Source organism: Scomber scombrus, chromosome 17 (assembly GCF_963691925.1).
Source record: "Scomber scombrus chromosome 17, fScoSco1.1, whole genome shotgun sequence".
NCBI lineage: Eukaryota > Metazoa > Chordata > Actinopteri > Scombriformes > Scombridae > Scomber > Scomber scombrus.
The window spans coordinates 23,494,656-23,510,008 of record NC_084986.1 but is presented as its reverse complement, the minus strand read 5'-3'; the positions used below and the strand labels follow the sequence as shown (position 1 = coordinate 23,510,008).

Genomic DNA, 15,353 nt, shown 5'->3' with positions numbered 1-15,353 from the left:
AAGGAGGTTACATCTGAATATTTTCTGTTAAAATGTATATGTTGAATAATATTCATTTTGTTGCTTTTTTGAGGTGCATAAAGCCTTCTTTTGCCATTTCCAGTCAAGGCTATTTAGTAAAGCTGTGTGATGCTATTCTGATGCTTTTGATTGGTTCTTTTGTTTTAATTTGCAGCACCCCTAGTCTGCCAATTAGATCAATGCACACTGCTGCTCAAAGCTAAACAACCTGTCTGAGAACATGTTGCTGAATACATATATTGCTGTTTTTAATTCTATGAAATCAATATCTGATTATATGACACAGGCTTATTTGGAACACATATGGGCTTAAATGGTGTCACATTTCCAAAGTAACCTTCCCAACCCTGGTCATAGGCAATCAAATCATGTTAGTGACAAATGAAGAGCAGGGCCATTACAGAAATGAAACTTCTCCCTCTCTGTTTGTGTGTGTTTGAGGTTAAGCCTATGGCCGCATTAAGCCCTAAAACGTGAACAGTCAGTTTAACACTAACAATAATAATCATAATGATAATGATAAATAATAAAAAATACATGTACACCGATGCGTGAAAGTCTGTGTCCCCACATACACCTGCAATGAATTATTTCTGTCACTAGGTGGTGCTGTGTATCGGCGAAGTGCAATGTGTGAGACCCGAGTGATTTTTATGGAAAGTTACAAAAACAAACTACACCGTTTGTATTAAGGAGTGGTGCCATTCTTTTAACTTTTATTTGTTTTATTTAATGTATTTATTTTACCGTAATATTAGAGATGATTAGACCTCATAACCACATAGGCTCTTTAACATAAACCAAAGCGAGAGAACTCTAGAAGCAATGAGAAGAAAACACTAAAACTCACGGCTTTGAGGAAAGAACAAACACTCTTAACACATATACGGAATAGCAATGCACAAATAAGATCATCGAATGGATGAGCCATCAACAAACTGGCTGACAATTGACATAGGCCTATGACAGATGAAGTATTATGAGAATAACGTCTAGTTTTGTAGCCCACATCTTTTTCTTTCTTTCTTTTTTTGTTGAATTTGGGAATAAACCTGGGTGAATAATTTCCACTTGTTTAGTACAGTTATGCTTCTTAAAATAAAAAATATGGTCACTACACTAAAATCACGTTGACGTGCACTGAAATGAAATCTCAGCCATTAAAGTTTTTAACACTTATTAACTTATTAAATACAATCTAATAATGAATATCTGCCAATGTAGCCTAGTCAGATCTTTTACTCAATAATCAATACCATATGATATAAGTACGAAATGCATCATCAGCTAAATGTACTTTAGGAGAAGTCCTCATTATGCTGAATGTCCCATTAGTATTCATGTGTTGGAGTCATGTATAAGCAGCGTTTTATTGATGTAGATGGTTGAGGTGGAGCTGATGTGTGTGTATTTTAATCGGAAACGACGTTGTAAAATGTAACCTGTACATCCAGCTGAGACATAAACGAAGTGGATGTAAAAAACAGCAAAAATGGAAATTAATCAAGTGGAGTAAAACTGCTTGAAAGTTTATACTTGAGTAAATATACAGTCACATTACACTTCCACTGTGACTGTGAAGATACAGCATCAGGGGCCCTTTTTTATTTTTTAACATGGTTTTCATGACTTAAGAAAGGGATCCATCCTCTCTTTAACTTTCAGTTTGTCATCACAACTTGAATGTTATGTATGGAAAACAACTAACAAAACAAACAATATCTTCACACCTTAGCCGTCTGTGCAGGACTCTTTTCCTCCTCTTCCTCCCTCTGGACCGGGGCTTCAGACTTCGGGCTTTTGACGTAGAGATCAGGTGACTAACTTCTCTGACGGGACTCTGTTATAAGGGAGCTTTGACAAGTTAGTCTCAGTTTGCCTCCTGGTCCCAACTTGGATTTGAACTTCGCTAAGGAGTGATTTCAACAAGTGGCGGAGAAAGTTCCACCGGCCCCCTTCTTTCTTCATCTCTGTAACTTTTGAGGTAAGTTTATGTTTTTTTTTCTTGAACACACTTCTGAAGAGTCGGAAAAGTTGTGTTGCGCTCCCAACTTACATGCAGTGCAACAAAAAAAAAAGAAGCAGACTAAAGGATGTTTCCTTCCTTTTCCTTCACTCTGAGATTCATTTCATTAATTATTTTGAACTAAATGTGATGTTTAGAACAACTGTTTGGGGTTTTTATCTACAGAGAGAAACAGATGATACACGACAAAATAGGAGCTGTTAACCTATGAGAATAACTTTTGCTTCATTTATTAAACGCTGAAACTCTTTTAAACGTTTCTTTTTTGGTCTAAATCCTAATTTTTCTGTCGCAGTGTGAGCCACAGGTCCTGGTCCTGGACTTTTCAACTTGAAAAAAGTTCTGTTGTATAATTAAAGACTCATACATCTCCCAGAACATAGTGATAAATGTACTTTAAAAACCTGTTTTTCAGTTGCTCCATGACACCAGGAACCTAGAAACTAGAGGAATGCTCAGTAATTTGGACAGTTTTTCATTCATGTCTAGTGACTTCTCATGTAAAACCCACTTTACTGTCTTCAGAGGGATTTCAGAGGTCTGCTGATTGAGCCATTGTCTTGGAGTCTATTGTTCTGTTCTGTCTTGGTCATTTTCCGCCAGACAAAACTCATTCATGTAGAAAGTGGCGGGATCTTCTATGTCTAATAACCCAAAAACAAAATGATTTCCCTCACCTCATTACCTCCTATTTTACTCTTCATGTGTAACTCTGAGGATTCAGACATGCTGAGAGGGATTTCTACAGAATGTCAATGAATTCTGGATATTTTCCAGGTCGAAGGAGACAGTGTATGCACTTTATTATAAGATAAGTGGGAGCACATGCTGTTAGTTTGGCACCATGTGGATTAGACTGAAGGTTTCTACTTATCCACATGAACCTCTTTATTGGAAGCATGACCCTGTCCCTTGCTCTCTGAAGTAAAATGTCCTTTTGTGTATCTGTTGGAGGTTTTTCTTCTTCACCACATACAATCTACATTGATCTTGTGCCAGCCCTTCTTAGTTATATGCAGAATGGGGGCAAAGAAAACCCAATTTGGAATCACCAAACCTACACCTGACTGCTGATAAAATTATACATTTCATCTGGGATGGTTGAGCTGTGACGGTGCGAGTGAAACCTGGATTCAAATGTATTATATGTGCTTTATCATTTAATTAAAGTAAAAATCACCCTGGGATCTACTAAGACCCTTAAAGATCCCAAGAAAATGTCCCAACAGTTTCGTAGAAAAAACTCTTTAAAGAACTTTTCCCTTGGACCTTTAACACTTTTTTTCATGAATACTGAGTGTGCAGACAGCCTTGGTTACTTTTGACCAAAGGTGGCGCTAAATTTTAGGGAATGAACCCAAAGGAGCACAGTGCTGCAGAGTTATAGTCAGTGTTGTACATCTAACATCTGACTAAGATTCTATTTTAACTGTAGTGAAATAAAAGTGTAATTTAGTTGGAAATCCAGTCTAATCAAGACTTTATGATCAGCTGTTGAAAATTTAGTCCTGACCATTGTGACACAATTGAGTCCAGACCTTCATATTGGGCTGATTTTCCCTCTGAGAATCTACAGGGCTTCTCTATAAGCACTGGGCAAAGAAGCTCACAACAGGCCCAATTGAGTAGATTTAGCTCTAGTGTCTGTTCAGCCACAGACACACTTATCAGATTGGGTACACATTCATGCAGCATAGTGGCTTTTTTCCAGCAACCTCATTCTGAACAGTTTGGCTAAGACAACAGCATTCAGCAGATTTTCTTCTCTGAACTTTTTGCATTTCTGCACAGCAAGACAAGCCGGGTCCGCCGACGATCCGGCTTCGTGACCTTTATACCTCGTTTAATCTCTCCTCCTCGCTCTGCGTTTCACAGACTAGAAAATGTATCGAAGAAGGCTCGCAACAGGTTTTATAACTCGAAACGGGACCTTTCATTACTGCACGAATGAGAATGTTAAAGACTGCTTTGAGTTGTTAACATGTGTTACATATTTTTCAAAAGGGATAAAGCTGTACAAGGCAATAGTTAGCAGGTTTTCTCACTTGATATTGTTTGAAGGTTAGAGAAAGAGGTTTAGAAGTGCAGCAGAGAAAAATAATCTTAGTAGAATCCTCTCATGTGACTGAAATGTTTTCCAGGAGAGCTGACCAGGTTGATAACTGTGCTTGAGACTAAGAGACGTTGATTACATTTTGGATGTAAAGAATTTAACTAGATTAAACTCTATAAATTTAATCTAAACCAGTTCTTATAGTTTTTGAAGAATACACAAAGGTTCTCACTTAATGAATAAGAGATTTTATTTCACATTTTCACATCTTTGTCTGGATTTAAAGGGCAGCGTTGCATAAAACAGTTTGCTGTCTCTGCTGTCAGTAATTGGATTAGCTTGTGTTTTGCGTCATGAAACATCTAGTTTAGTCTCCTCTGATAATAATGCTGCTTGATCACATTATGCTGGCAAAAATAGTAAATGTCAAGAATGCTGTGGATGTTAATCAGTCAATCAATCAGTCAATCTTTATTTATATATCACCTCAAGGCACCTTTACATGTAGAGCAGGTCTAGATTGTACTCTTCCCTAAAAATCAAAACTATAGTTTGGAGCATACATATGTTACAATGTATCTATGTAAGCTCAGTACAGCAGTGTCTATATCTAAAATATGTTCTGATAGTTGATACTGTCTATATATTATTGCCAGCTCAACATTGCCCTATTTGTTTCACCAGCTATCTCCCCCCGAGGATGGGTGACTGGAGTGCTCTGGGTCGTCTACTGGACAAGGTCCAGGCCTACTCTACCGCTGGTGGGAAGGTTTGGCTGTCTGTCCTCTTCATCTTCAGGATCCTGGTTCTGGGTACTGCAGTGGAATCAGCCTGGGGAGACGAGCAGTCTGCCTTTAAATGTAACACGCAGCAGCCCGGTTGTGAGAATGTCTGCTACGACAAATCCTTCCCAATTTCACACGTTCGCTTCTGGGTCCTTCAGATCATTTTTGTGTCGACACCCACCCTCCTTTATTTGGCTCATGTCTTCTATCTGAACAGGAAAGAACAGAAATTCAAAAGGAAGGTAGACGAGCTTATAGCCGTGCAAAATGACGGAGGAGATGTTGACATTCCGCTGAAGAAAATTGAGATGAAAAAGCTTAAGTATGGCATTGAGGAGACCGGCAAAGTGAAGATGAAAGGTGCTCTGCTCAGAACCTATATATTCAGCATTTTCTTCAAGTCTATATTTGAGGTGGGATTTCTGGTTATCCAGTGGTACATGTACGGATTCAGCCTGGCTGCAGTTTACACCTGCGAGAGGGCGCCATGCCCCCACAGGGTGGACTGTTTCCTGTCCCGTCCCACAGAGAAGACCGTCTTCATCATCTTCATGCTGGTGGTTTCACTTGTGTCCCTAATGCTCAACGTCATTGAGCTTTTCTATGTGTTCTTTAAGAGGATCAAAGATCGTGTGAAGGGCAAACAGCCGCCCACACTCTACCCCAGTGGAGGCACTTTGAGCCACACCGCTAAAGAACTGTCCAACGCCAAGTATGCCTACTATAATGGCTGTTCATCTCCAACTGCCCCACTCTCACCCATGTCCCCTCCAGGCTATAAACTGGCCACAGGGGAGCGGGGAACTGGCTCATGCCGTAATTATAATAAGCAGGCAAATGAGCAGAACTGGGCCAACTATTCCACAGAGCAGAACCGTCTTGGCCAGAATGGAGGAGGAAGCACTATTTCAAACTCCCACGCACAAGCCTTTGACTTCCCCGATGATACCCATGAGCATAAGAAACTATCCACAACAGCAGGACACGAGCTGCAGCCTCTGGCTCTGATGGACGTCAGGCCTTGTAGCCGGGCCAGCAGCAGGATGAGCAGCAGAGCCAGGCCAGACGACCTGGACGTGTAAGCCCCAGTTCCACCTCCTCCCTCCTCCCTGCCTGGCTGATGACGTGTGGCTGCAGCCAGAGAATCAGGGAACACTCAAATCATATAGGTTCAAGCAGGAGGTGGGGCTAACCTCAATCACTGTCTTCAACATAGAGACTCTTAGTTAATCAGAGAGACATTAAAACTTGTTATATAACACTGTCAAAGGTACAAGTTGCAAATAATTTTGATGACTTTTACCATAACTTTTTTTAGTGGAGCTAACCCAGCTTTAAGAGAACAGAGCAGGAATGGCGTCTAACAGAGGTGTTCCTTTAGAAGCAGTCACTCTTCAGTACAAGAACAAAGGAGCACACTGGTCAAAGTGACTCGTTTGCTTTTTTAACTTGCCAAGCTTTTGTTGAAGGAAAATATGTTTTCATAGTTTCTGCTATGCTTCCTATTGGTTACAGAATTTTCCGTTACAATGAAGGTGACAGCTTTACAACAGGATGACTTGAAAGCTGTGTCTTTTTAACATCTGGCCAGGAACAACAGGTACAAATTTGCCTTCTAGGCTGAACTGTGGTTCATTTTTGTCGTTTTTTTTTTTTTTTATGCACGCACAGCGCAGCACAGCCCAGCAGCATAAGAAACAAATCCCCCATCACCACATGTCTCACACCCTCATATGTTGGCAAAAAGATCGAAACCACATTGACATGAGCACATTGTGACTGTCCAGTCTGATTGTGGGCAGTAATATAAGCATGGGCAGTTTAGTGTACACAAAACAAAACTGCCCATGCTTTCAATTATTTACCTTTTTCCACTTTGTTATGGTTAATTAAAGAAGTGAGTTTTAGTAGGAGATAGGATATAAACTCCCCTGTGCCAAAGCCATTTGCTTTGTACACCAAGCTATTAACCCTCACCTCCTTCCTTAGAACTATTACTGAAGAATGATGTCACATTACTTCAATTTTTGCTCCTAACAGTCATGTCAAGTACGACTGCAACATATTTCTTGCCTAAAACACATGAACATAAATGTGTTACATATTTGTACAAATGACTAATGCTGTTGTTTTTCAGGTGAGGACAGTTCCTTGCATTAATATTCACTTTTATCTTCACATTTAAATAAGTGGTTTTAGATTTGTTTTTTTTTTTACTTGTGTGATCACTTGTATGGTCACCCTATGCACTCTATTATAAAGCTGTGTAGCTCAGCATAAGACATTAACCATAACCATAACCAACAGGAAGGATGGTCAAAAGTATGAAATAGGAAAGTAAAAGACAGTTTTACACACACACACTCACACACACATGCACACACACACATACGCGCACACGCAGTGTCTCTAAATTCATTATCTACCACTGCACTTAAGTGCTTTTCATGTCTGAATTGACGACAGTTTGATGGACTCGGCCGCACATTGCTTGTGTAATGAAGCTGGATTTATGTGTGAATCAACACGATATCTTATTTTCCACTTTTCTTCTGCTTTCAGTCATATCATAAATATCCCAGTTTTGAAATACAATCACATTATAGTCACTCAGAGAAAGAGAGGCTAAAATGTCCAATGCCATTGCATAGACAAAGAGCAACTGTATGTAAAGTGTTAACCACCTGGCTCATCCTCTGCATGTGACTTACAGTACAACATGGTGTCGGGGAGAATGCTTAATAACAGTTGTAGTGAATATTTATTGCTTGGCATCTATAGGACACCTACCTAAGAGGAAAAATTGACTACTATCCAATGTCTCTAAATCACAGAAAACATCTTATATCAACTCCCCACAAACTGTATATTTATTGACAGTTTAAATAATTCGCTTTTTTTTTTCTTTAGTAACTATGTCAGTCAGTCTGAACTGTTGTTTCCTGATAAACTTTGAATTTATGTGTTGTCAATCTATGTTTTCATTTTGTGGTTTTATTTGTCTTTTTTTTCAGGTGTGTGTGAGAGTAGCAGGGCAGAGGGTTCAGGCTGTTATAATACAGCAAACATAAAGAAAGGCTTTATTACTGTCATTCATTTAACAAGTGTGTTCCTTTTTTCATCTTTTGTGGGAGGTAGAGAAAAGACAGTAGAATGATTATCTGTGTTTTACATATTTGAGTGAATGATTCTTTTGTTATGTAGGTAATGTTTTGTCTTTCAGACTCGATGTACCCATTGCTGCTTGAGAAATAGATATTTAGTACTGTAAATCAAGCTAACTGTGTCACAATAAAAAAAATGTGAGTTTTTAGAAGACTTCTTATAGATCTGGACTAATATTTAGTCAATTATATTAAAATGTATGCCAATGTAGCTCCACAACTACCAAACACTAGGATAAATCTCAATTTGGGCTTTTTATTTTTCTCCTATTTCTTTTTTTTTAAGTGTGCATCATTCTGTCGGTACTTACATGTGTCATAGATCTTACAGCTACAATGGTGTTTGCACTGAAATCTCGGTGATAGAGGTGTAATATGATGCACACAGTAAGTGGTAAGAGTTTTCTGATATACATTTTACTAATTTATTTTATAACAGAAATCACTACAGTGCATAATATCAGACATCTGATCGCTGGTTTCATTGACAGTTTCTGTGTGAGATGTCTTCTTCCATTGACAAAACAAGAGCAATGGTCATTTGTTACAGTTCTTCAGACAATGCTAATCCATGGGGATCCACTGTTGTACAGTGTAAGTGCATGATAGCGAAACAACAACTCATTCATTGTATCTGTGAAAAACTATCTTAACCAATAAATATTTTTCTTTCTTAATTATTATTGGTTTTTATTGTCATCACTGTATGAAGCAGAATATAGCAGTGTTTCTTTTGGAATGTAGGTGTAGTCTGTTGCAGGGGCGGAGCTAGGGGTGGCTTTTGGGGCTGCAGCAAAACTGCTGACTGAATCTGAGTTAGTTTACAACAATTATAATTAAGAGCAAAACCTCTGAAGACATTTCAGTTGAGACTGTCATTGAGTTAAATGTTAATCAGAAACTAAAGTAATATGTTTTGTTTTCCTTTTGATCTAATGCTTTATTTATTATCTTATTTCTATGTCCATTTAGTTGGGAAAATAGTTAATAAGGACCAAAATAAATCAGTACTACTATCAATAATGTTTGCAGTAGTCATACAATGCAGTAAAATTAAATTCTGCACAAATGAACCAACAAAAAGGTGATCTAAACCATTTCCAGTCATATTTGATGTTTCCACCTCCTCCAGTATTTAGGCTGCAAGGACAGCATTCTTGGCATGCCAGCTGCCACTACTAACGTTGTGCTGTTACCTGCCGCACTCTGCTGTTAGTGGTTATTGGTTCTATCCAAAAAGAATCTGGTATTTTAAAGAATTAAATGTCTCTACATAATAATTAGATGCTTTTAAACTTCTAATAAAAAACATTGCAAGGCCTGTTAGCATGTGTCAGCAATGCACTTTCATCAAATTTAAAATAAGGATTTTACAGATATCGGTGTTGACATTGCTTACATTAACTGCATAAGGTTTGTGACTTCTGCCTTCATCATGTTAGCTTCTCTTGCTCCTCTTTTTTTTATAATAAATCAGGTTGACAACAGCTGTTATTGCCTGGTCCAACTATGTTTCTTCAATTTTAATATAGAAAATACATAAGCCCATGAGATGTGACTGTTATGTATATTCCACTGTGCTTAATCTTAATCTACTGGCAAATATAGCTATCTTACCATTCATACATAATGCTTTCACTTTATGATGAGTTTTTCTGACTCAACTGTAACATTTATGGAGGATTACACCTTGGTAAGGGCCTCTAAACACCATTAAGTCATGATCCAGATAAAGGAGAGTAATAGCGCTCCAGGTATTCAGTCCTAAGGTGTACTGTAGCTTTGATAAAGGCTTCTGAGAGATGCAGTTCAATTTCTTAATATGAAAGGACACAGCTCTTTTTCGGTTCTCCAAGTTTCCTATTTAATCTTTCCCCATTGCTAAATCAAACCACATGTGTACTGAGAGCCAAGCTACAGCCTGAAGACCACATGTGGTTTAGAGATAGAGAGGGGAGGAGCGAGGGAGGGTGTTGAATTTTCATTAATTACTTATTCATTTAATAGTTCGAACATTTATCTGAAGGTGTAAGGACCAGTACAAGATAGTAGATGGTAAATAGTACACACGGATTCCCTTATTCATTCTAATAACAGCCTATAAAACTATTGATTATTATTATTATTCATGTGGTAAAATGCTAAAAGAGGACAGTATTTCCCTCCTTAATAATGTAAAGGTAAAGTCAAGCGGTAATAAAAATAATAACTACCTCATTACACCAAAATGACAGTTATATCATAGCTGCTAACTCAGCTAACTGTAGACTATTGTAGTAGTAGTGTGCGCTGAATGTATTTATACCTCTACAGCAGCAGGGGCGGGTTTATGCCAATCATCACCTCGTTAGCCCCGCCCACTAAATCCTAAACACAGAAATCTTGAAACACAATTTGTGAAGCCTAGCTCCACAATTCAAATCTAAATGGTTGAAATGCTTTTTACACCTTTTTTAGAAATACATTTATGACCTATTTAATGTGTTTAGAAGAAAATGTCTGAATTCACTTTACATGGTCTTTAATACAGTAATAACGGCAGCTAAATCAAATCCGAAGGAATGCCTATAGGCTACCGTTATTGCTGTAGTAGCAGCACAACTAAACAGTCAGATTTTGTTAACTTGCTCAGATTTGGTTGATTTGGTAATTTTCTTTGATTTTTGTGTTTCTATTGTGGGGTAGTAGGCTATGTAGGTAAATTCTCCCTTTACATCTGTACGGGTTGTTTTATTTTGACAGTTGGCTGGAAGTTTTATGCTGATTCTGTGTTTGACGGACCCAGTGCAAATTAGCCTTTAGTCAAACACATGCCACAATGTGCCATTTTTACACTTTGGTGTGTGCACTACTTACACAAATTAAGTATAACATGTTATTCATGAACCGGTATTCAATAACTAATGGTAAGCTGATTTTAACCTTTGGATAGTTGTTTCTCACTGTTTCCAGTCTTTATGCTAAGCTAAGCTAAATTAAGCTACAGACATGAGATTGGTATCAATCTTCCTATGTGACTCTTACCAAAAGAGTGAAAATGTGTATGTCCCAAAACCTGGAACAGGTCCTTGAATCGTAGAAGGAAGTTTATCCCATTTCACTTTGGGCGTATTACTTTAAGTCCCCTTTATTAGCATTTATAAGCCACAAACATTTCTTAAATGGTTTATAACACAATATAATTTAGTTATGAGCAGACATATGGACATCTTTAAGTTTTTATTCATGTACAGTATCTTTCAACTATTAAAACTTCTGCTATAAAGATGTATTTTATATGATTACAACAGTGTTTTAATATATTGTCATTATCTGTTACACAGCAGCCTCAACAGGAAGAATTATAGCTGTTGACAAAGACATTAACAGTATATATCTGCTAACAACATTATGGTTATTTATTTTTTATATATGCTAAGTAGGTTAATTTAAAGTAAAGCGTTACCAGATTATTTTGTCTTACTACCATTTAAAAGACAAAGGATGAACTTTTTCTTTCTCTGAACTATATAATACACTCAGAGCCCAAGGTCTAACAACAGGGTTATTTTAAAAGGGCTAGACTATGTGCATGCATGTTGTGCATGGCTGGGCTTATGTTTAGTGTGTAAATCGACATTGAGAGTGACAGCTCATGGACATCAGTGACTAACTTCTAACCAAACACCACAGAGCCTGGGTTAGGAACTATGGCTTACTTGACAAACAGGGGAAGGTTGTGCGTGTTTGGGAGTATGCTCTCCAAAAATGGCCCTCAAACCAGCTTTGAGGACCTTTTTTAGACAGCACACTCTACAAAAAAGGTCTTTAAATTGTGACGTCATGTTCAAACCAGAACCAGCTGGCAGCGAGGGAAGGCCACAGGCCTTTGATGTCACACATTAAGCTGAGCACAGGCAGTAATCAATCTGAGGAAAAAACAACATGCTTTACCAATCTGCTGTCAAGACTTATTTTTTCGTGAAACTGCTGCACCTTAGTTTTATGAAGAACTGACCTTCCTGCTTCTTCTGTCTTAAACCTATCGGCCTAGAAATCAGGGTTGTGCTGAGAGGCCAGTATTTGTATTTGTTGAGGTAGCAGAATTATTTAGAACCTGAGCATGAAAGTACGAGGAAGCTATTGTTTTTTTTTTTTTAGAGATTAATATGTTTGACTTGGTTACAGGTATGGCTACCAGCAATAACGAATGGTTATCAAAGATTATTAACTATTAAAATCAATATAAATTATTAATAACAATTAATAATGGGGCACCACCCTGGAGATTGCCTGATCACCTGAGAGATTAATAATGAATTTAATAACTATTGTACTACTTAATAACTATAACCAAAATGATCATATCAATAGCTAGTAAATCTTGAAGGATTTTGGAGTTCTTTGCAGAACAGAGGCTGGCAAAATTCACTGTCGACAGCATGTATATCCAACAGCATTTATTTAAAAAGATTAAAACACACAATATTAGGGTGACCAGACGTCCCCGATTTCCGGGGACAGTCCCCGTTTTGGGTGACCTGTCCCCGGTCAATGATGTCCCCAAAAATTTTCCGCGATTTTGACACTCAATGGGGGAAAAATGCGCGCAGTCTCAAAAACCAGTTATTACGGTAGCCATTTAACGCATCGCCAGAGAAGACGCCGTATGACGTACAGACGTTATCAGGAAGTACGACCAGACGCAGCAGCGTCAACAAAAACAATCTGGAGGCGGCAAAAAGGAAAGAAAAGATCAGCGGTCATAAATGGTATGTTGTGTTTGAACTTATTTATTTTGTGTGCAGTAGACTTGGCTGTGTGTGTGTGTGTCTGTGTGTGTGTGTGTGTGTGTGTGTGTGTGTGTGTTTGTGTGTGTGTGTGTGCGTGCGTGCGTGCGTGCGTGTGTGTGTGTGTGAGAGAAGTGATGTAACGTTAAAGTATGTTGTTTATCTGAATTGAAGACCTAACGTAACTTTATGAGAGTCAGTGGACGTTAACATTATGCCAATGTTTTCATATCTGTCATTAGTGAAGCATGCTAACGTTAACGTTAGCATGAGATTACCAGGTGATGACATTGCATGTGGCTCTGTTTTGGAAGAGGGGGAGGTGGAAGACTGCTTTGGTAACATATGATTTTCCTGTAGGCATAGGAACATGAGACTCTGTTAAAAAATCATAAATTAATTAATAATAGGTCAATGGTTGATAGTTGTGTGTGTTAGGCTAACTTCTGTATTTTGTGTCGGGCTGTGTGGGTAACTAATGACTGTAGTAGTTATAAATGCACACCATCTGATTAGCTGATGCACTGAGTCATGTATAATATTAATATACTCATATGTTTTGACTTGGTAATTATTATTAATAACATCTTGATGATATTTACTAGCTACTGGTCTGGCAGCTGTCTTTGCACATGACACTTAACTTTGGAAGAGAGATGTTTTTTCTAAAGTATTTTACATTTGTGTTTTTGACACTGCTGTGCGCTACTGATACATGATATATGTGGGTGCTGATATTTTGATTTATTAACCAGGTCATTTTGTGTATTAAAGGTGGTTAAAATACATGAAAAAGTACTTGTCCCCATTTTTTATTTCATAATGATAATATTTAATGATTTTTCACCGCTGCATTGAAAATGTCCCCGATTTTCATTTCAGAAATCTGGTCACCTTACAATACATATACTATATACAGGTGTGTGTGTGTGTGTGTGTGTGTGTGTGTGTGTGTGTGTGTGTGTGTGATTGAATTCAAAATGGCGACTGTCACATGAAAAATCATAAGCCTGTAACTACATGTGATGAGTTGTGAGGACTATGTATGGTAGGGGACCAACTACACCACCTGGGGAGTTACACCCAAATGACATGTGTAGAGTCGAGAAAGGAAGAGGACCAGTACCAATAACTTTGAGATCACAATTTAACAAGGCACACAGACTTGTTCACTGAGAGGACAGAGACAGAGACCTACTTAGGAGACATGATTGATGTAATCCACCACTTGCATATACAATAAGCAGGAAAAATGACAGAAGGCATAAGTAGAGAAGCTAAAACAATAGTCAAAGTTAGCCATCTAAAAACAATATAGCTTCTTTCAAATATCAGTTTACATACCTCTGACCAGGGCGTGTGGCAGGAGAAAGAGGGGAAACAAAACCAACAGGTGTCTTATATAATCTAGCCCTGATTAAGGGATTGGTAAAATCCTGGGGCTGTGTTCACTAGCATTACATATAATATTGTATTCACTTGCATAAGGGGAGCATTCCCCACCACATACACAAGTATAGACAATGCAACAGACAGAATATGGGTTAGGGTTAGGCTTTGATATCCATCTTTCTTTTTAACTAAATTATTGTGACATTTAAGTTGTATTGTTTTGCATTGATTGTTTGTCTATGTAATGTTTTGTGCCAAGACAGGCTGGACCAGTGGATGCTCAACATGAGAAGACAGAACCGGACATCTAACAAGACTTCTCGTCTGTGGGGCGAACACAGAGAGTCATCACTTCATACGGTACCTTATAAAGTTGGTAAGTTGATAATACATTTATAGTACATTATATATACATCACATTAAATTACAATACATTACATAATACATTACTAAATAGTTGATTAGGGCACAGCTTGCTCTGTGCTGTCAAATTACTGACACACCAGTGGAGTTTTGTGTTCTCCTGATACATAGAAGTAAATATCAGAATAGACAAAGGGCATAAGGATCGGACGGGCAGTCAACTTAGACGGGGGATTTTGTTCACCTCACATAACTTTTATTAAATGTATAATTAAACATCATGTTTCACGAAAGAAATAAACGATGAGTGACGTAAATACATACTGTCATTTATGATTGTAGGTGCGCACATGCTACAACATTTAACACAGTACTACAGGAGACAGTTCTATATAACACATAAACCTATACGTTGGACCACCATGTTTACAGGCTACATACCCATCCTTTAAGTCACATCAAGAACCATTATGTATAATTATACAAAAAAACACATGCTCATCCAGGAAAATAGCCACAATTATAGAAGTGCAAACAATTCACTTACATTGTACAGTGTACATAACAAGAGAGACATATACCCAAAATGCAAAAGTGTATTAATGAACTCACCACTTAAACGACTGTGAGTGCTGATCCTCCTCAGCACAACTTCTTTCCATTCATTTTGCAATTTTTGAGTGAGATCATGCCCAAAACCTAGCCGCACAGGCTGAATCTTGTGACAGTGCAACATTGTGATTGGTTAAAATGTTCTGTAATGTAGAAAATGAGTGTTAG

At 38.0% G+C, this 15,353-nt stretch overlaps 1 protein-coding gene and 1 long non-coding RNA gene across 2 annotated transcripts; both read left to right on the top strand.

Annotated features, from left to right (window-relative positions):
• The first annotated feature begins 1,918 nt into the window (after positions 1–1,918).
• On the top strand, positions 1,919–8,697 carry gja1b (gap junction protein alpha 1b). The gene is made up of 2 exons (XM_062437239.1): positions 1,919–2,005; positions 4,785–8,697. The coding sequence occupies exon 2, from the start codon at positions 4,801–4,803 to the stop codon at positions 5,965–5,967; it is 1,167 nt and encodes a 388-aa protein (XP_062293223.1). The 5' UTR covers positions 1,919–2,005; positions 4,785–4,800; the 3' UTR covers positions 5,968–8,697.
• A 4,038-nt stretch (positions 8,698–12,735) lies between these two features.
• LOC133998090 (uncharacterized) lies at positions 12,736–14,586 on the top strand. Its single transcript, XR_009927330.1, has 2 exons — positions 12,736–12,800; positions 14,474–14,586. It is a non-coding gene; the product is annotated as an uncharacterized LOC133998090 (long non-coding RNA).
• Positions 14,587–15,353: the final 767 nt, after the last annotated feature.